Source organism: Geotrypetes seraphini, chromosome 15, assembly GCF_902459505.1.
Source record: "Geotrypetes seraphini chromosome 15, aGeoSer1.1, whole genome shotgun sequence".
NCBI lineage: Eukaryota > Metazoa > Chordata > Amphibia > Gymnophiona > Dermophiidae > Geotrypetes > Geotrypetes seraphini.
In genome coordinates, this window is record NC_047098.1 from 39871313 (window position 1) to 39891402 (window position 20090).

At 43.5% G+C, this 20090-nt stretch overlaps 1 protein-coding gene across 2 annotated transcripts in view; it reads right to left on the reverse strand.

The window, feature by feature from the left end:
- Positions 1-20090, reverse strand: part of LOC117349427 (multidrug and toxin extrusion protein 2-like) — a 50897-nt gene that overhangs the window by 14229 nt on the left and 16578 nt on the right. For both annotated transcript variants that reach the window (XM_033922890.1, XM_033922889.1), the window contains exons 7-13: positions 17169-17266; positions 15679-15776; positions 14436-14549; positions 14279-14346; positions 12038-12146; positions 7161-7236; positions 2929-2998 (exon numbers count right to left, since the gene is read on the reverse strand). In XM_033922890.1, the coding sequence (XP_033778781.1) occupies positions 2929-2998; positions 7161-7236; positions 12038-12146; positions 14279-14346; positions 14436-14549; positions 15679-15776; positions 17169-17266 (633 nt within the window). The remainder of the gene's footprint in view (positions 1-2928; positions 2999-7160; positions 7237-12037; positions 12147-14278; positions 14347-14435; positions 14550-15678; positions 15777-17168; positions 17267-20090) is intronic.

The window sequence follows — 20090 nt, forward strand, 5'->3', positions numbered from 1 at the left end:
GGGCGGAGAGCTTTTGCGTGGTGGTATCCATGGACTCCCCAAACAGCTCATCCCCTAGGCAAGGCGCATTGGCAAGCCGGTCCTGATGGTTTACATCCAGGTCTGAGACCCGTAGCCATGCCAACCTTCTCATTGCTACAGAGATAGCAGTAGCTCGTGATGTCAGTTCAAAAGTATCATAAATTGAACGGACCATAAACTTCCTGAGTTGCAAAAGACTAGAGGTACATTGCTGAAAAGCAGGAAGTTTACGGTCCGGAATATACTTTTGAAAAGAGGTCACCTGTTGAATGAGATGCTTCAGGTAAAAAGAGAAGTGGAATGCGTAATTACCTGAACGGTTGGCCAGCATGGCATTTTGGTAAAGGCGCTTTCCAAATTTATCCATGGCCTTTCCTTCTCTGCCAGGAGGGACAGAGGCTCCTGCAGATTTCTTTAGGGTTGACTCTACCAACAGAGATTCATGGGGAAGTTGGTGTTTGTCAAATCCTGGGATTGGAATCACTTTATACAGAGATTCCAGTTTTTCTTGGGGCTCCTGGAATCGTCAAAGGAGTTTCCAGATTCTTATAAAAAGTTTCCCTCAAGATGTCATGGAGGGGTAACTTTAAAAACTCTTTAGGAGGTTGGTCAAAATCCAAAGCATCCAGAAATGCCTTGGATTTTTTAGAGTCAAACTCCAAAGGAATAGAAAGGGTGTCTGACATCTCCTTTAAAAATTTGGTGAAGGAGGAGTGCTCTGGCTTAGCAGCAGTATTCTGCACCGATGGTTCATCCTCATCAGATGTGTAATCTTCCTCGGTACCGAGGGGATCATCTGAGTCGTCCCACAAGTCAGGGTCCCGTACCGATTGGAAACGGCCCTGGGAAAGTGGAGTAGATGTTTCAGTATGCTTAGTCTTGCGTACCGATTTACCTGACCGGGTGGAGACGGTACCTGGGGAATGTAGTACGGTACGGGGTTCAGAGAACGGTACCGGGTCAGAAACCGTAGGGGTAGCATGCCGCTTTGGTTCTGCTGACAGAACAGGCATGGATAAAGATTTGTGCGGTGCCGAAACAGTCGATGTCAACAAAAGAGGCTGATCGACAGACGGCACCGAAGGCTCAGTCGGTACCGACACTGGAAGGTTCGGAGTCAACAGAGCCGTGAGCAAGTGTTGGAGTTGCTCCTTAAGCTGGACCTGGAGGATAGAGGCAATGCGCTCATCCAACGTTGGTCCCGATGGCACCGGTACCGGTTTTTTCTTGCTCGGTACCTTCGGTGCCGCTCGACGCTCGGGTGAAGTCGATGCCGATGACGAGGCAGTGACTTCAATGGGAGCGGAGCGCTTACGGGGCCGGCGCTCAGTCTGCAGGACTTGGCTCACTGCATGCTCGACTGGCGGGCCTAGAACAGTAGGGGAAGGCTTCTTAGCCGGCATACCTACAGGAGTCGACACCAGCGATGTATCTTGCGGTGCCGAGGCAGTCGGAGTCGATTTGGAGGAAGTCGTCGACGTCGATACCGGTGCAACTTCCATAGCGGTACCGAAAAGGATCCGCTGCTGAATTTGACGATTTTTTAAAGTTCTTTTTTGTAAAGAACTACAGCGGGTGCAGGTTTCAGCCCTATGGTCCGGACCCAGACACTGGAGGCACCACTTGTGCGGGTCGGAGAGGGAGATAGGGCGTGCACACCGCTGACACTTTTAGAAACCCGGTGACGGGGGCATGAAGGGAAAAACTGCTGTAGCAAAATCGAAGCCCGAGGCTTCGATGGTGCCAACAGGCCCTGCCGGGCAGATTGACAAAAAAATGAAAAATAAAACGATTTTTTTTTTTTTTTTTACACAAACGGTAAATAAAAAGGAAAGAAATAAATTATGAAGAGAAAAATACGCGCGAGCGGGAAGGCAAGTGAAAAGAGAAAAAACTTCCAACAGCCGTTGGAAACACGCGTCTTCTTAGCTCCGCGGAATTAAGAAAACTGGGGACCGCGCGCCTCTGTCGGGCGGGAAGGCACTCGCGCACGCGCGGTGCGGCCTAGCTAGAACTTTCTAAAGTTCTTAGAGTGCAATTACTCTAAAATTGTCCGTACCGGGGCTCCGTCGGTGCCGTCACCCATCAGTCAAGAATATCTGCCTGCTTGTCCTGGGATAAAACATAATACAAATAGATCATAAAAAAAAGCAGACCTGTCAAAAATATCACCAAACCAACTTAATCAGTTATAACTTTCCAGTCCTCTCCCCTTCAGCCCCTTGGAGAATTCTGTTCGGTTTTGTGAATGATTAACAAGATGACCTGGGAACAAAGACCCAGGTATTGATACCTGAAATGAGAGGCTCCAGGCCTTTTAAATCATTTCTCTAGGGCTAACCAGGGAGTGTGGCCTAGTGGTTAGAGCTGCTGTCTCAGCACCCTGAGCTTACGAGTTTGATCCCAAAAATGCCCCTTGAGACCCCAGGGAAAATCACTTAATTTGCCATTGCCCCAGGAACCACAGATCGAAGGACAGATAGGGAAAGTACCCGATTACTATTCAGTGCATTGTAAATATTCAGCAGCACTTAACTGGATAGTGCCACTGAAAATAGCACCTAAGCTGAAACCGGCCACTTTGTGGGCAATAACTGGTTAAGATAACAGCATACATAGGACCACAGAAAAGTCAATTTTATCTCTATACGATTCATTTTAACTGGTTAAGTGCTGATATATTGCTCTTTACCAGCTATGTTTAATCCAACTGTCTGGATAAGCAATGCTGGTGTCATGACATGACCTTGATATTGAATATCTGGGTATAAAGCCAGCAGCAACCCCCCCCCCCCAAAAAAAAAAAAATGCTGACTGCCGCCCGCTGAATATTTACCCCCTGACTTAATTGAAGGTGCCAGGAGTACCTTCAAGATAAACACTGAAATAAGCGCCCAAAATACTTACACCAGTAGCATCAAACAGATGAAATGGAGCAAAGATCAGCATGAGCTGCCCAACCAGTGTCACGATCTCTCTGTTAGAAGAGAAGAATCGCTCAGAAATAGGAATTATAACATTATTAACATCATACTACAGTTAATTTAGGTTAAGCATATTAGAGAGGAGGCGTGGCCTACTGGTTAAAGCAGCTGCCTCATAACCCTAAGGTTGCGAGTTCAATTCCCACTGCAGCTCTAGTTTCCAAGTGTCATTTTTTTAAAAAAATCTTTATTCATCTTAAATGCTAACAATAAGTGCAACATATTATACAAACATTTGACACTTTAAACAGCACTTTAAATTCAATCAAATTATATTGCATAACAAATACCTATCTCTTCCCCCACCCCCCTCTTATCCACACAAAAATTACAATCAACAATAAATTAAATTAAAAGTATTTCCCCACCCTGGACATGTATAATCAAAGGGCTAAATCAATAATCACTCCTTACAGAGTTTCCAAGTTTCTTTATTCTTTGATATACCGTTTATCAAACAGGTACCTAAACGGTTTACAATGGAATGAGTCTAAAAATGTTTAAAATAAAACAGAAAAATAAAAACGTATCTAAAAATTAAAATAAAGGAAAGAAAATAATAAAAAAGGGAGCATAACAGACTGACATACTGGAAACAAGACATCGAGATTGAAAATAAAAGGGATGGAAAGTGGTGGGAGAGGCAAAACACATTATGATAGGGCTCACTTCAATAGAAGCATTTCTGCTCAGTCACTTAACACCTCATTGACCAGGTACAAAATAAGGAGGGAATTTTTTTCACTCCGAGAATAGTTAAGCTCTGGAATGCATTGCCAGAGGTTGTGGTAAGAGCGGTTAATGCAGCTGCTTTTAAGAAAGGTTAGGACAAGTTCCTGGAAGAAAAGTCCATAGTCTGTTATTGAGAAAGACATGGGGGAAGCCCTGAATCGGTAGCACGGAATATTGGTACTCCTTGTGTTTTGGCAACTTTTTATTTATTTAATTTTTTATACCGTTCTCCCAGGAGAGCTCAGAACAGTTTACGTGAATTTATTCAGGTGCTCAAGCATTTTTCCTTGTCTGTCCCGGCAGGCTCACAATCTATCTAATATACCTGGGGCAATGGGGGGGGATTAAGTGACTTGCTAAGAGTCACAAGGAGCAGCGTGGGTTTGAACCCACAACCCCAGGGCGCTGAGGCTGTAGCTTTAACAATTGCGCCACACTCTCCCTGTATAATGCCCCCAACATATGGGGTCACTCCCCGTTTTGAGATAAAAATAAAAAATAAAAAAAAAGGTTTGGACAAGTTCCTGGAGGAAAAGTCCATAGCCTGTTATTGAGAAACACATGGGGGAAGCCACTATTTGCCCTGGGATCAGTAACATGGAATGTTATTATTTAGAATTGGTCACTGTTGAAAAAACGGGATACAGGGCTAGATGCATATGTCAATTGGCGCCATAGTGGCTGAAAGCAGTGGCATAGTAAGGAGGGGGGTCATATTGATGGCGGCACTGGCACCCCTCCTCCTCTCCGCCCTGCCTCTTCCCACTCCTTTCCTCCCTTCCCTTGCATCTCTACTTGTTCACTACCGTGAGCAACAACTTTAATGTGCTCCTCACGACCGTGTCGTCTCTCCCGCCGACGTCTCTTCCGGGTGCCACGCTCAGGAAGTGATGTAAACGGGAGAGACGCCAGGGTAGCAAGGAGAACGTTAAAGTTCTTGTTGCTCACAGCGGTGAACAACTAGAGGTACAGGGGAAGGGTGGGGGGGAGGCGGAGATGAGAGCGGGAGGAGGGATGCCACCGCCCTGGGCGCCTCTCACCGTCGCTACATCACTGGCTGAAAGGTCCTCAGTGCTCAATGATTCCAAAGGGAAACTCACTCGGCCCTGATTCTTTTGTCGATTCTTGTCGATTCTTTTGTGAAATACCAAGGGTCTATTTCACCTTTTAACTTCTAGCACAGAGGAAGCACCAAAGAGACCATATCTTGCCTATTAAGATCAAATGCTTAAGTCCCTCATCCTCCATCACCCAGCATCACTTACTATATATTCAACTGTAAAGGCAGATTGACGGTCAATAGATAATAATAAAACTTTTATTTTTGTATACCACAATACCACAAGCAATTCAGAGCGGTTTACAGAGGAAGAGATTGTACACAGACAGCGATGTTACAGAAAAGACTATCAAATTACATTACCAAGCCGAGAGTAGTCAGGTATATCCAGAAGAATTTCAGAGATACAACAAGGCAGGAAGGAGTCAGAGAAATTTATCAAAGAGATAGGTTTTAATTGATTTCCTGAAGGTATGGTAGGAGGGTGAATTTGAAATGAGGATGGTTAGACATTTATTCCATTTGCCTGCTTGGAATGAGAGTGATCTGTCAAGGAATCTCTTTGTAGGTACAGCCCTTCAGGGAGAGGAAGGCGAAAAGATATGCATTACGTGTGCAAGTGGGTGCCTGGAAATTCAAAATGGTGAGACAGGTAGATTGGGGATGAACCTGTTATGGTTTTGAAGCAGAGGCAGGGAAATTTGAAGATGACCCTTGCCTCCATCGGCAGCCAGTGTAGTTTTCTGTAATACGGGCTTACATGATCCAACTTCTTGAGACCATAAATGAGACAGATGGCAGTATCGTTTGATAGTTTTCTTAAAGGATCCCAAATACAGTAAAACCTTGGATTGCAAGTAACTTGGTTTGCAAGTGTTTTGCAAGACAAGCAAAACATTTGATTAAATTTTAACTTGATATACAAGCAAGGTCTTGCAATACAAGTACATACAGTATACACACATCACAACTAAGCCGATGGTTCTTCTCTCTCTGACACTGCAAGAGTGTAGTGACTTGTTCTAAACGAGCGAAGTCTTGCAATACGAGTACATACAGTATACACGCGTCGCATCATCACAACTGAACCGATGGTTCTTCTCTCTCTGTCGCTGCAAAATTGTAGTGACTGTTCTAAATGAGCGAGTACGTATAGTATTTTGTATTAAAGTTTTTGGGTTGTGGAACGAATCTTCTGAGTTTCCATTATTTCCTATGGGGAAATTTGCTTTGATATACGAGTGCTTTGGATTACAAGCATACTTCTGGAACGAATTATGCTCGCAAACCAAGGTTTTACTGTATATGATATTGCAGTAATCTAATATCACAAATGGGGATCTTTGTTTATATGCGAGTCTGTGCTCTCGCCACTCCTCTCAATGACTGACATTTCTTCCTCAACACCCCTCCCCCTCAATAACTAATTTTTCCCCGTTACCTGCTGCTCTAGCAGCCACTGATAATGTTATGCCCTGGGCCGATGCGGGCCTTGAGAATGTGCAGATGCTGAAGGCCCTGCACCAGCCCAGTGCATTACATGGTCAGAGGGAAGGGGGACAGGGTTGAGGAAGAAGCAGAGGATGTACCCAAGAAGCAGGAGCCGAGATATAGGTTGGGACCATTTATTTTTCCTTGCTCTAATTGTTTGAGGCAGCAACAGCAGCGACATAAGGAAGAACTCCCAAGTGCAGCTACATTACATCTGGCAGTGGATCTGGTCCTACAGATGAACCTGGATGTGAACTGGATACTTGAGTATAAACCTGGTGGGGTGGGGAGGGTTTATACTCTGAAGTTTATATTTGAGTATGTAAGGTATTTACTTCCCACATATTACTACAAGTAACAACAGTTCAATGGTCTGCCTCTTGCTGCAGGACAAGAAATCGAATCTAATCTAAGGCTTGGCTTTATATACCTAGAAATCAGTCCCAAGAAAGCTCGACTTGGTTTACAATAGTTAACAAATAAAAAACCATGAGGAATGAGACTAAATTTTGGGAGATTAATTTACAAAGTGTTTTAGCAAATAAAATAGTTTTTAAAGATTTACGAAAAAGTTGACGTGAACCGGAACTCCTTAAAAGGAGTGGGAGATCATTCCAACGTTGAAAAAGTTTAAAAATCAAAGATTGAGTGAAAATCTTGACTCCTTTTATCCCTTTCTTAGAAGGAAGAGATCATTTAAATTGTTGATTACCTCTTGCAAAGGAAAATCTGTAAATGTTCCAAGATAAAAGGAGAGGAGTAAAGATACCATATAGGATTTTAAAAACAATACAAGCACATTTGAATTGAACTATAAAATAAACATGGGAACTTTAAAGTGCGTCATCCTTTTCTATCTTCCGATTACCTACTTGTCATTGGTGAAAATGTATGCCACTACATCTTTCAGGGCTGCCAGTAAACTGCCAATCAGAATCGCAGGGCACACTGCAAAACAATGAACACAAGTCTTTCATTTTAACCCTTTAAAAGATACTTATACAAGACCTCGCAAATCTGACTGAAGCCAGCAAGTGCAACACAAGAAACTACTTCAAATATTAGTATGTTTAATTAATTTTAGCAAAAGAAGGACTCTTGTAAATGTAATTAAATTAGAAATAAGACTGACCCAATCACAAAGGTAAAGAATAGGGGGACAAAAAAACATATAATAATAATAATTTTATCCTTATATACCGTCATACTGAAAAAGTTCTAGGCGGTTCACAACAAGGTGAGCTAATACATGGGATACAGATAAAATACAAATTAAAATAATGGACTTGAAAACAGATAAAGACAGAAAGCATTTAAAATATAATGCAGAAAATACCGGCATGGCAGGGAAAGAAGTAATACATAGAACAGATAAAATACATCAAGTTGATTGAAAAAATGCATTAAGATACCAGCAGAATGCATTAAGATACCAGCCTATCAAAGAGTAGAGTCTTTAACAATTTTCTAAGATCAAGATAGGAAGAGACCTCTAACATAATTTTTCCAAGCCATACATTCAATTTAGCGGCTTGAAATGAGAGGGTTCTCTCAGGGAACTTCTTATAATGACAGGATTTTATGGAGGGATCTAATATTACAGTAATCGAGAATACTTAAGATATAAATAAGATACCAATAAACGAAAGGAAGTTTTGTCAAAATATTTCTTAATGGTATGAAGCTTCCAAAGCACAGAGATACATTTCTTAAACAATAAGGCCCTGATTCTACAAAGTGCGTCCCGATTTTAGGCAGCTGTAGGCGTCCTACAGCTGTCTAATCAGCCAATCGGGATGCACGTTTTTTTAAAAAATGCTCCCCAGGTAGGCCGCCTATATTGAAGGCGCCTCCGGGAGCCTAGGGAGGCCCGCAAGATGCTTAAGCTCGCCTAAGGGCCTTAGGCGAACTTAGGCGGCCCTAGTAGAGGAAGAGACGCTTACAATGTAGGCCAACAAAATGCTGGTCTACATTGTAAGTAGACGCGGCCGCTATACTTATTGCGGCAAGGGATCTCTCTGCCGCTATAAGTATAGCGGGCCGCAGCCGCCTGTCCGATCGCTGGCAGGAGGGTGCCCAAACTCTCCTGCCAGAAAATGCCCCCCCCCCCCCCGACACTACCGATCGCTGGCAGGAGGGTGCCCAAACCCTCCTGCCAGAAGATGCCTCCCCCCCCCCCGACAATATCGATCAACATTTCGCATTGGAACAACATACGGATTTAGGCCCTGATTCTGTATAGGACGCCCGGGAGAGGTGTCCTATTCAGAATCGGGCCTACACTAAACCCCGATTCTGTAACCAGACTGGTCTGGCCAAAAGAAAAGGTTAGTTTGGTGGGGTGGAGGTTTGAGGGCTGTTAGCGCGGGGGGGGAGGGTGCGTCTTCGGGCAGGAGGGATTGGGCACCCTCCTGCCAGCGATCGATATTGTCGGGGGGAGGGGCATCTTCTGGCAGGAGGGTTTGGGCACCCTCCTGCCAGATCGGTAGTGTCGGGGTGGGAGGGAGATCGGTAGTGTCGGGGGGAGGCGGTCGGTAGTGTCGGGGGGGGGAGGCGGTCGGTAGAAAGAGAGCATCTTTCGGCATGAGGTTTTGGGCACCCTCCTGCCTGCAATCGGACAGGGGGCCGCGGCCCGCTATACTTATAGCGGCAGAGAGATCTAATCTAACCCGTGTCTAATCTAACCCGATTCTCTAACCAGCGTCTGTAACATGGACGCCGGTTACAGAATCGGGGTTTAGTGTAGGCCCGATTCTGAATAGGACACCTCTCCCGGGCGTCCTATACAGAATCAGGGCCTAAATCCGTATGTTGTTCCAATGCGAAATGTTTATCCAGACTCACACCCAATATTTCTATGGATTGTTCTTTTTTTTTTTAAAATATTTTTATTGAAGGATCAATGCATACGAGAAGATACAAAGTGTGATCAAACGAGAAAGACATCAAGTACAAAATTCAAGGGTTCATGTAAAGAACAGACAAAAATAAACAAATCCCCAACATATCATCTCCCATGCAGATCCAATTTTTGAATGAAACCCTCCCCCCCAACCCCTTCCCCCCCACCCTTGTGCACCCCTGATCTCTAACCAGCACTAAAAGGAACTCCAATAATCCAGATAGGTCCTAGATTTCCAGCTCACAACCCCCCGGCGGTGCTGTCGCTCCCAACCAGCCATCAAAGACATATTGGCCCGCCACTGTTGGACTGTTGGCCGCGTGGTGCCAATCCAGTAGCGAAGAATTAGTTTCTTTGTGATTCCTAAGGCCACCAAAAGAAAGCGCCTCCCAGGTTCGCCAACACCCGTGTAATGTCATTTCTTTAATCTTATCGTTAGGAGTTGCTAAAAAAATTTAGTTTTTTCTGCATTTAATTTCAATTTATAAGCAGTTATCCAAAGTTCAATCTGACTTAAAACAAATCGCTAAAAAAAAAAAAATTATGAACTTTATGAAATTTATGAACATTACTATAGTCATACCGTTAACTTGTCTGTAGAGACAAGTTAAACGGTATGACTATAGTAATGTCATCGGCATAAATGTAGAACTTGAGCTTTAAACTTTGCAACAAATTTCCCAAGAAGCAAGAAGAATATTAAACAAAGTGGGGGGCAGAGGTGAACCCTGAGGGACCCCACAGGAGTTTTCCCAACGATAAGACAAGGTATCTTCTTTAAACACTTGGTATGATCTTTTACCCAGGAAGCCACAAAACCAATTCAATACATTACCTGCAACTCCAATGATTCCAAACAATCCAACAAAATAGTATGATCTACCAGATCAAAAGCGCTGCTAAGATCTAGCTGCAGAATTAACGCACTTGAACCTTGACTGAATAATGAATGCAAATAATCAAACAGAGAGGCCATGATTGTTTCGGTACTAAATCCTGACCGAAAACCAGATTGATTCTCATGCAAAATGCTAAACTTATCCAAGTATGTAACTAATTCAGCGTTTGCCAAACCTTCCTGTATCTTAGTAGCCAGAGGAATACTGGCAATAGGTCTAAAATTAGATGCAATGCTGGATGATTCTTTTGTGTTTTTTTAAATTGGTGTAATCACAATTTGACCCTGTTCCTTGGGAAACTTCTCTACGGATAATAAGAAATTAATCCACATGAACAATTTGGCCTTAAAGTTGACTGGGGCAACTTTCATAACATTTGGAGGACAGCTGTCAAGTCTACAGTACGAGTTAACATACTTATTGTAGAACTTACTAAAAGGTTTGCCAGTCAATAGATGTAAAATTATTCCAACTCAGTTCTACTCTTGTTGCATCTGCCCCTTGGAGGATGGGAAAACACCAATCATAGGAACTCTATGAGTGTCAGGAGCAGCGCAGGGCATTCAGCGTGCCGGCCTGCACTAAAAACCACTTTCGCGGTTTCGTAAAAGGGAGGGAAAGTGATTAAAAATGTACCTACATGCTGGACAAACAGCTACATCAAACCAACATACATGTTTGTCCAGCATGTAGGTACATTTTTAATCACTTTATTTTTAGACTCCTGAAGCAGGCTATTGTTTATTGGGAGCTTCTCTACCGCTACTAATGTCAATTCAAAGCGGTTTGCATGAGCTTCTGTAAAAAGTGTTACAATATTAGAGCTTCTGTAGCTGAAACATGTACACGTCGAGTCTTAATCGATGTAATAAAGAAATTGAGCATCACCGGTCACCTTTGCTGTTTTTCTTGCCTTTCTATCTCAGGAAAGTTCTGTTTCATTGCGGAATCACACTGAATTTCCACGTACAGTTCTCCCTCCGTATTCGCAGTTTCTACACTTGCGATTTCGATTAATCGCGGTTTTGTTTTCATGGCTATCCCCCACTCCGGACCCACGCCCACAGCAATGAACTTACTTTTCCCTGGCCTGGCTGTCAGACAGCATGCTGTTCCTCTTGCCTTTGGCTTGCATAAAGCTCCGATTGTCAAGCCTTTCATCCCTCCCTCTTTCTTCCGTCGCGGAGTTAGCCCTGGAGTGCTGACATTTTATTGGCTAGGGTGTCTGCCAATCGGTGTCATCACGCCCCTTCCGGCCCTGGCTCTCGGTCTCTGATTGGCTATGACCAAAGAGCCTGCATCGGCTCCCCCGATTGGCTACGACCAAAGAGCCTGCATCGTCTTCCCCGCCCTGCCGGCTCCCAGAGTGCAGCGTGCGCAGTGAGGCAGGTTTCTCCTGGAGCAGGTCCGAGGCACATACAACAAACAGCAAAGTTTCCTCCCTCCCCTTCCGCAGTACAAGGGGGAATTAGAAACAGTCATCGGATTTTTAAAGAGCTGCTGGCAAGCGCCAGATCACTGAAGCAGGTGGCGAAGAGTGCAAAGTTGAGCAGAGACTGGGCAAGTACATAGAAATAGTTATTTGCAATTTCTCCACATTCACAGGCCAGCTCTGCCCCTAACCCCCGCGAATACAGAGGGAGATGTTTACAGCAAACAGATTTAGGGGGAAAAGCTGCCAAAACGGGCTATCAAAGAGACCCTGTGGTAAATAACCCAACTTAAACTGTAGCCCGTGTTGTAACTTCCTTCCTTAGTTTCAAGGCACCTCAAATACACAAAGAAATACTATACGAGTGCCACTCTAGGCTAATGAGTCTTGAAAAGTCTTGAAAATAACTCTGGCTTATCTTGCAAGCCAGACCTGCTCATAGAGCCCTGGGGCAAGGTACTGTCTGCTCCGGATCTGAATTTGGATGCCAGAAGAGAGATAGGAGAGGAGCCTCACCTGTGCATATCAGGGCAACCTTAGAGATGGTCTTCGCTTGCTGGGCATTCCCCGCTCCCAGGGCATTCCCCACTCGGACGCTGGCAGCCACACCAAATCCAGCAGGCACCTGCACCGTAGCACAATTACTTCAACTCAATTACTGACACCATTTACTTGATTGTGGCCATTTGTCTATATGGCACCCACACTAACTTTCCTCCAAAAAGATGGGCTGGACACATTTTGGCATCAGGTCACTGGAGTCAGCTAGCAGACCTGCCCATATCAGAGGCCCACATACACACAGTGCAGTGTTAAGCATCCAAGGACACTGTGTCACAATGATCATTTTCCCCTGCGTACAATTCTGTTTATGCACTCCTGCTGTCCTTACATTCTTGTATCCTTTAGTGTGACAAAAAAAAAAAAAAATACTTACTGCAACACTATACATGATATTTAGAAACTCAAAAGTTTATTTGGCAACTTTTTTACAAGGAGGTAGACTATTCCAGCTGCCAATTTAACTGGCCAGTATCTGCAGTAACTGCAGTCTTTGGGGGATTTTTCTTCTATCATCTTTCTTTCTTTCTTTAACTATGGCACAGAATGGAAACCGGGTCACACAGACTGTGCATATGCTTATTCTATTTTCAAGGTTGCAAAAGCACAGCCGACAAGTCACTACCAGTGATTTTGATATTCGACCACTGGACTATTTTTGATTTAGACAGGAAGTATAGACACCGACTGAACTGTCGGATGAAAGCACCTCCTTGGCTGAAACATCTGAAGTACAGTAGAGATAGAACCAGTGACGTACCAAGGGGGGGGGGGGTTCCCCCCCCCGGGTGCCAGCCATGAGGGGGGTGTTCCCAGCCTGGGAGTCATGGTACGGGAACTTCTCTTCTCATGGCCCGGTGCCAAGGCTCTGGATAGTCCCTGTGGCCCAGCATGTTCCCAGCCTTCTCTCCCTTTACCTTCCATGAAACTGAAAAAACTGCCAGCCTCGGCAGTGATTTCAGCTACGTCGCCCACAGCTTCCCTTCCTGCTTTCCACGTCTGCCAATGATGCAACTTCCTGTTTCTGCCCAGGTGGATTGCAGAGGCAGACGCGGAAAGCAGGAAGGGGAGCCGCAGGCGACGTAGCTGAATCACTGCCGAGGCTGGCAGTTTTTTCAGTTTCACGGAAGGTAAAGGGAGAGAAGGCTGGGAACATGCTGGGCCATGGGGACTATCCAGAACCTTGGCACTGGGCCATGAGAAGGGAAGTTCCCGGACCATGACTCCTAGGCCAGGAACACTCCCTCATGGCTGGCACCTGAGGGGGGAACATTACTAAAAATATTTTTTTACATGCGGGGGGGGGGGGGGGAGGGAGGGGTAGGGGGGTGTCAAAAAAAATAATGGGTCCCGGGTGTCACATACCATAGGATGGATAGAAAAAAAAAACCTTTGCCATTATAAAAAAACAAAACAAAACAAATAAATAAGCATAAAATAACTTTTGGGCTCTGAAACTGACTTACCATTCATCCAGGAGACTATATTCATCTGTCTGGACCAGTGATTACCAAACTGGGTTGCACAAACTCTCTGCCATGTCAGTCTACTGACAAAATGGCTGCCAGGATCTCTCACAAGACTGCCACTGGAGGTCTTGCCACCCATTTTGGAATCAACATGGATAGGAACACTGTGGATCACTCCTGCCCACATCAACTCTAATCTCAAACTGGCTGTCAGGACCTCCAGTGGCAGTCTTGCAAGTCTGCCTCAGGAGATCCCAGCAGCCATTTTGTCAGTGAAGCCAGCATAGGCAGGAATGACTGGGCATTGCTCCTGCCTCATCTAGACCACCACCAATACAACAGGTCCAGAGGAAGGGTGGAGTTGGGTATGAAAAATATTTTAGGGATTCTGCCATAGGAAAATACATTTGGGAATAACTGGTCTGGACAATAAGCCCTCTTGATTTATGGGCATGGATTTCCCCTTTAAAACAAGGCTAATTTTCATGGAAAGTAAGAAAAAGCTGGTAAGCCCAAGTAAGTGGGCCTCACCCTGGTCTACTATTCGAGAGACCTTATCTGGGCCCATCAGCAATACTTGTATGTTTGCAATTATTGGAGGCCTTCTATGGCATATTAAAAGATTTTAGAAACTGATGAATAAGGTCACCCAGCTGGTTAAGAAGCAGAGGACAGTTTATAAATTGGAGCCTTTACAAATTAAGAGTTATAAACTAAAACGACATACCATGTAGGCTGCAGTGACCAGTTGCAGAATTATAGCCTGAGCTCCCAGCTCAACCACACTCACCAAGCCTGGAAAGACAGTAAAAGTAGCAAATGAGATCAACACTTGAAAAGTTTCTAAAACAGAACACACACATTCAATATATAGTGGAACCAACCTGCCAAAAATCCTCCTAGTTCAAAAGTCCACCATTCAATGCACATCATGAGCAGGCTGGGAATGGCCAACTGAATAAACGCACCCCACTCCTGGAGACATTCCCTGGACCATCCTGGATGAAACAAGAAACTGTATAACTTTCTTTTTTATATGTCTGGATTGGATGGCTCCAATGCCAACTATACCCCAACGCTTGCACCCATACATAACTTCCAGATTTCCTAACAAAGCATGACTGAGGCTTTTTAGGATTTTGCAGAATTGTTATTTTGATCCAGCTGTTTTGATTCTGCTCCCTTAGAATTTCAGTTTAATCATATTTCACCTGTCCTGGCCAGAGGCACCAGAAATCTTCTTTTGCAGACTTGATTCCCTGCATGCATGCATTCCGGATTCAAACAGCATTTACTGTCTGCTCAACACCACCAGTCCCAGCTGCTCTGAAGAGCAAAAGCCTGACCCAGGAATGAAACCCAGGTCATCTGTACGGCAGTAAACAACATTACCACCAGGCTGGCCTGAGAAAAGTTACATAAAATTAGCCATATTGGGTCAGACTGATGGGTCATCTAGCCCACTATTTTGCTTCCCAGTACCTGTCAGAAACCCAAATAGTAGCAACATTCCATGCTACCAATCCCAGGGCAAGCAGTGGCTTGCTCCATGACTGTCAATAGCACTCATAGACTTTTCCTCCAGGAACTTGTCCAAACCTTTTTTTAAACTCAAGGTATGCCAAAAAGAACAAACATGTATCACTTACTCCCCCCACACTAGTGGACTCTTAAAGGAAAGAGAACAATGCATCAAACCCTACTTATGTGTGTCACATTTTCTTCTCCCTCCTTTTTTGTAACCCTCAAACATAATCGTTTCCACACACTCAATCATAACACTCCCCTCCCCAGGAACAACCCAGTGGCGACAAGATGCAATTTTCATCCATCCCCACCGTAGCCAAAGATTCCCATTCTACGATGGAAATATATATAAAAGTTTTTGGCCCACTAAATGATTTGCATCCCAACCATAGCCACATGTAAATAAACAGATTTCTGAAACCACCATTTACACATGAATCATATCTATACATGGAAATGCCACTAGCTGCATGTGGAAATGCTTTTAAAATGACCTTTGTATATTCTACAATGGACACAAATTGATTACTAGAAAAACAAAGAAAAATTATGCAAACAATTGGTTTACATAAAATTACAGAAGTTGGAATATAAACATACCTGCCCAGGTTTCAACGTATAATTTTTTTGAATAAATATAACAAAACAGGAGACCAGACAAGGTAAACTGAGAAATGGTGTTAGCCAAGGCAGATCCCCTACAAAGAAGAGAATAAAAGCAAAATTGTATTTTCCTTCTGTCTGAAGCACTTGACCTTCCTTTCTGTACTCTTTGGATCTTTAACATACAACGGCACGGGTCACACCAAAACTAAGACTGACAAGAAAGGCAGGAGCAGTTTACAACTGCCATGTAGCCCAAATCAGAGGAAGGTCTTTAATATCACTAAAAGGTTGTTGTACATACAATTGTTTATTGTTTGATTAAGTTTTAATCGGTCTTGTAAAAGTCTATTTTCTGGTCAGCTAGCCTAACGGTGCCAAGGACTGAACCTGCCTCTGAAAAATTACCCTCCCTGTATTCCAAAGCTTGACACTGTTTAATACAGTTTCAATATCACACCAGGGATTGTGTTTGCAGAGATTTATATGTTATGTGCCATTTTTTGTGAAGGTAGATTTTATTCTATAATGGTGGCCTTAGAAGAGGACTAAAAAGTCTGATCTCTCCTTCTCTGCCCCCCCCCTCCCAAAAAAAAAAAAATAAAAAAAACCAACAACTTGGTCGACGTCACTGTTCTACTAGTAATGATGGATTTATATTTAACCCTCCCCCACCCCTCTCTGAAATCACGTGTGTTCTCCCTCTCCTCCTAAAAGTTATGTCAGCTGGCCAACACAAGACGTTGCTGCCCTTAGGCCTCCTGAGAAGTCTGCCTCTGAAAAGAGGGGCTGTGGGACAAAACATGGAGGCCACAGGAGGCAAGGAACCCATGTGAACACAAAGAGCGTACAGAGATGGGGTCCAATAAAAATAAGTGTCAGTGACGGTAAAGATAATAGTATCTCCAAGTCTTCAGAGAAATGCAGTGAGGAAGTCTTTATTCACAAATGTGTCAGATGCGAGAAGACATAACCGTGTTTCAGCTACGTAGCCTGCAACCAACTTTCTACACAGAAGCTCAAAATATACTCAGTGGTGTAGTAAGGGTGTGCGGGGGTGGGGCGGTCTGCTCTGGCTGCGATGTTGATGGGGATGCTGGCACCTCCTCCCACTCCTCCCCTCACCATACACGCGCCCCCCCTTCCCTTCCCCCGGTATCTCTAGTTGTTCACTGCCACGAGCAACGACTTCAACGTGCTCCTCACGACCGCGTCATCTCTCCCGCTGACATCACTTCTGTCATAGGAAGTGATGTCAGCGGGAGAGACGACCTATTGTTTGTGGCTGTAAACAACTAGAGGTATGGGGGAAAGAAGGGAAGGGAGATCGTGGGAAGGGCACCACCACCCTGGGTGCCTCTCACCCTCACACCAGTGAATATACTTTCAGAGAAAGGCATAATATCACAGAAAAGCACAGGTAATACCCCGATATATAATCCAAAATCTGTATCACACTGTACAAAACATCACGACTTTTGACTTACACCACTCCGAGGTTCAGCGCATACACCAGAACTGCATTGACAAGAGCATTAATGACATTTGCTGCACCACCTGTTATAACCTGAGGCCAAATAATTCCCTGAGAAACAAAGACAGAAAATTAAAGATGGTTTACATTCTTGCCAAGCAGGAAGACTCTTCCTTAATGCGACTGTCAAAAAATTTAGGGGTCCATATTGAAAGTGATTGAACCAGCCAGAAATGGCTCCTGTCCAGATAAAATTGCATGCTCAGGCCTATATTCAGCATCAGTTAACCATTTAGAGCTGTTAAATATCACTATAGACTGCTAAACTCAGTCAGCTATTTTGCCGACAGGAGAGGGCACTTGTGCGGTTAAGTGCCGATATTCAGCACTTAACCACCCAAGTTTAAGTGGCCATATCAGACTGCATAAAATATGGCCCTATTTTTAAGCAGTATGACTTAAGCGGTCAAGTGCTGAATATGGCATCTAACTACGTAAGAGATAGATGGCTGCATAAACCCAAATATTTAATGCTGGTACTGTTGGGACTAAATTTTTTTTAGTATAATTTGTATAAGAATTATGGGATAGCAAGGGAATAAGATAGATGTTAATAATAAAATGAAGACAGGAAAGTTGTCTCTTTAAGATGGCTAAAAGGCCTATGTGGCAAGCCTGGCTGTTTTTCAGAATGACAGTCAGGTTAGATGGTTATTCAGTTATTTTTCCACATCACATATTTGAATCGGAACCCTATTCAGTATATGTTCAAGAAGAGTAAAGGCATAGCCAACAAGAATTACATGTTGTTGGGTCAACATGATATTGTCCACTAGAAAACTTGGTAAGATAATAAGTTCTGGGAAAAGAGGGGGGGGGGGAAGAGAACTCTCACACTTGACCCTCTCTCATTGGCCTAGGTTAGCTCTATCCCTGCAATCCCCCTATTCTTCGAGAACCTCATTGGTTCAGCTCAAAGCAGGCCATCAGCCTTTTCCCAGAACTTATTATCTTACCAAGTTTTCTAGAGAACAATGTCATGTCGACCCAACATCATCTCTCATTGCCTATGCCTTGGTTCTTATTAAACATATACTGAATGGGGTTCAAAGTCAAATAGTGTGATTTGGAAAAATAAATTGAACTATCAAAGGTGACTGTCATTCTGAAAAATAACCAGGTTTGCTGCATAGGCCTTTCAGTCATCTCACATAAACAACTTTCCTGTCTTCCATTTTATAATTAATATCTATCTTATTATTCCCACTATCCCAAAATTCATATTAAATAAATACGAAAAAAAACCAAACATAGTCCTAACAGTACCTGGACATAGCCTGTCACTAAATATTCAGAAATAATATCAGTGACGGCTAAAAACCATTCAGTGTTGCCAGCTGAATATTGATTCCTTAATGTCTTGAAACCAGGGGATCTGCCAGTACCTCTCTGAGGCATGGACCTGTAATGTACAGCATCGATAAACGTATACAATGTATAGAAATATTCCATCTGTCACATGAGATTCTGAACATAAGAATTGCCATACTGGGATACCCCAAAGGTCCATCAAGCCCGGTATCCTGTTTCCAATCCAGGTCACAAATACCTAGAAAGATCCCAAAGAATTAAACAGATTTTATGCTGCTTATCCTAGAAATAATGGCTTATAGACTTTTCTTTTAGGAAATTATCCAACCCTTTTTTATTTTTTTTTTTAACTCTGTTAAGCTAACTGCTTTCACCACAGTCTTTATGTCCCACCTCTATGAAGATGACAGGAGAAATTTAAACATTTGTTTCTTATGAAACACTTTGTTTAATCATCAATCTCACCAGCCTTTTAGCCCAAGTGAAACAAAACCTCTGTTTTAACAGCATGGTACGTTACTGAGTAGGGGTAACATCAGGTCATCTTTTGCCTCTGTTAACAATTATGTTGGACTTAAATGTCACAAGACATTTCTATAGAGCAGGGCAGGATTAACCTTTTGGTGGGCCTATGAATAAAGCATACATTTTAAAATTAGCAACAACTAATCACAATAATGACCTTTCATTTATATTTTTATATATTATGAAGAAACAGTGACTACCTTCAGAAGACTTAAATAGTTCAAACTGAGCATCAGTGTGCCAAAATCATCAGAAGTCCAATCAAGATATTCTTTAATTACTTCTAATGTTTATATTTCAAGATTTTCTTAGTATTTTAAAATGTATAGTATCAATCAGCTGAGATGGCAGTTGTGAAAAAGTCAGGGGATGTGCCTTGAAAACAGCCAGTTGATGAAATGTGATTACATGTCAGAGTCCCCATTCATTCGATTCACTTTGGTACCAGTCTAGCTAACCAGGCATAGTTAGGATTACTATTTCTGCAAGTCAGAGGGCGAGGGTGGCACAGTGTTAAAAGCTACAGCCTCAGCACCCCAAGGTTGTAGGTTCAAGCCCACACTGCTTCTTATGACCCTGGGAAAGTCGCTTAATCCCCCCATTGCCCAGGTACACATACATTAGATAGATTGTCAGCCCACCTGGACAGACAGGGAAAAATGCTTGCGTACCTGAATAAATTCATGTAAACTGTTCTGAGAATGGTATAGAACATTAAATAAATATGATGTAAATTCCTGGCTCCACAAGTTACGCCACCCTTTTTTTGACATTTCTTGTTTCAATGAGACAAATGCATCTAGTATAAGCCAAGCCAAGTCATTATGACATCACCGACGTCTCTCGAGACTACGACGGGAACTCCCTACAGCCATTTCCTCATGGCGATCTGCACGGGGCAGGAGCGTAGGAAGATCGCTCCTGCCCCGAAAGCCCTCTAGACCACCAGATAATTGCGGTTTTTCGCCATTCGCAGTCCGGCTCTGCCCGTATCCCCCGCGAATAATGAGGGAGAAGTGTATAGAGAAACCACGCCATT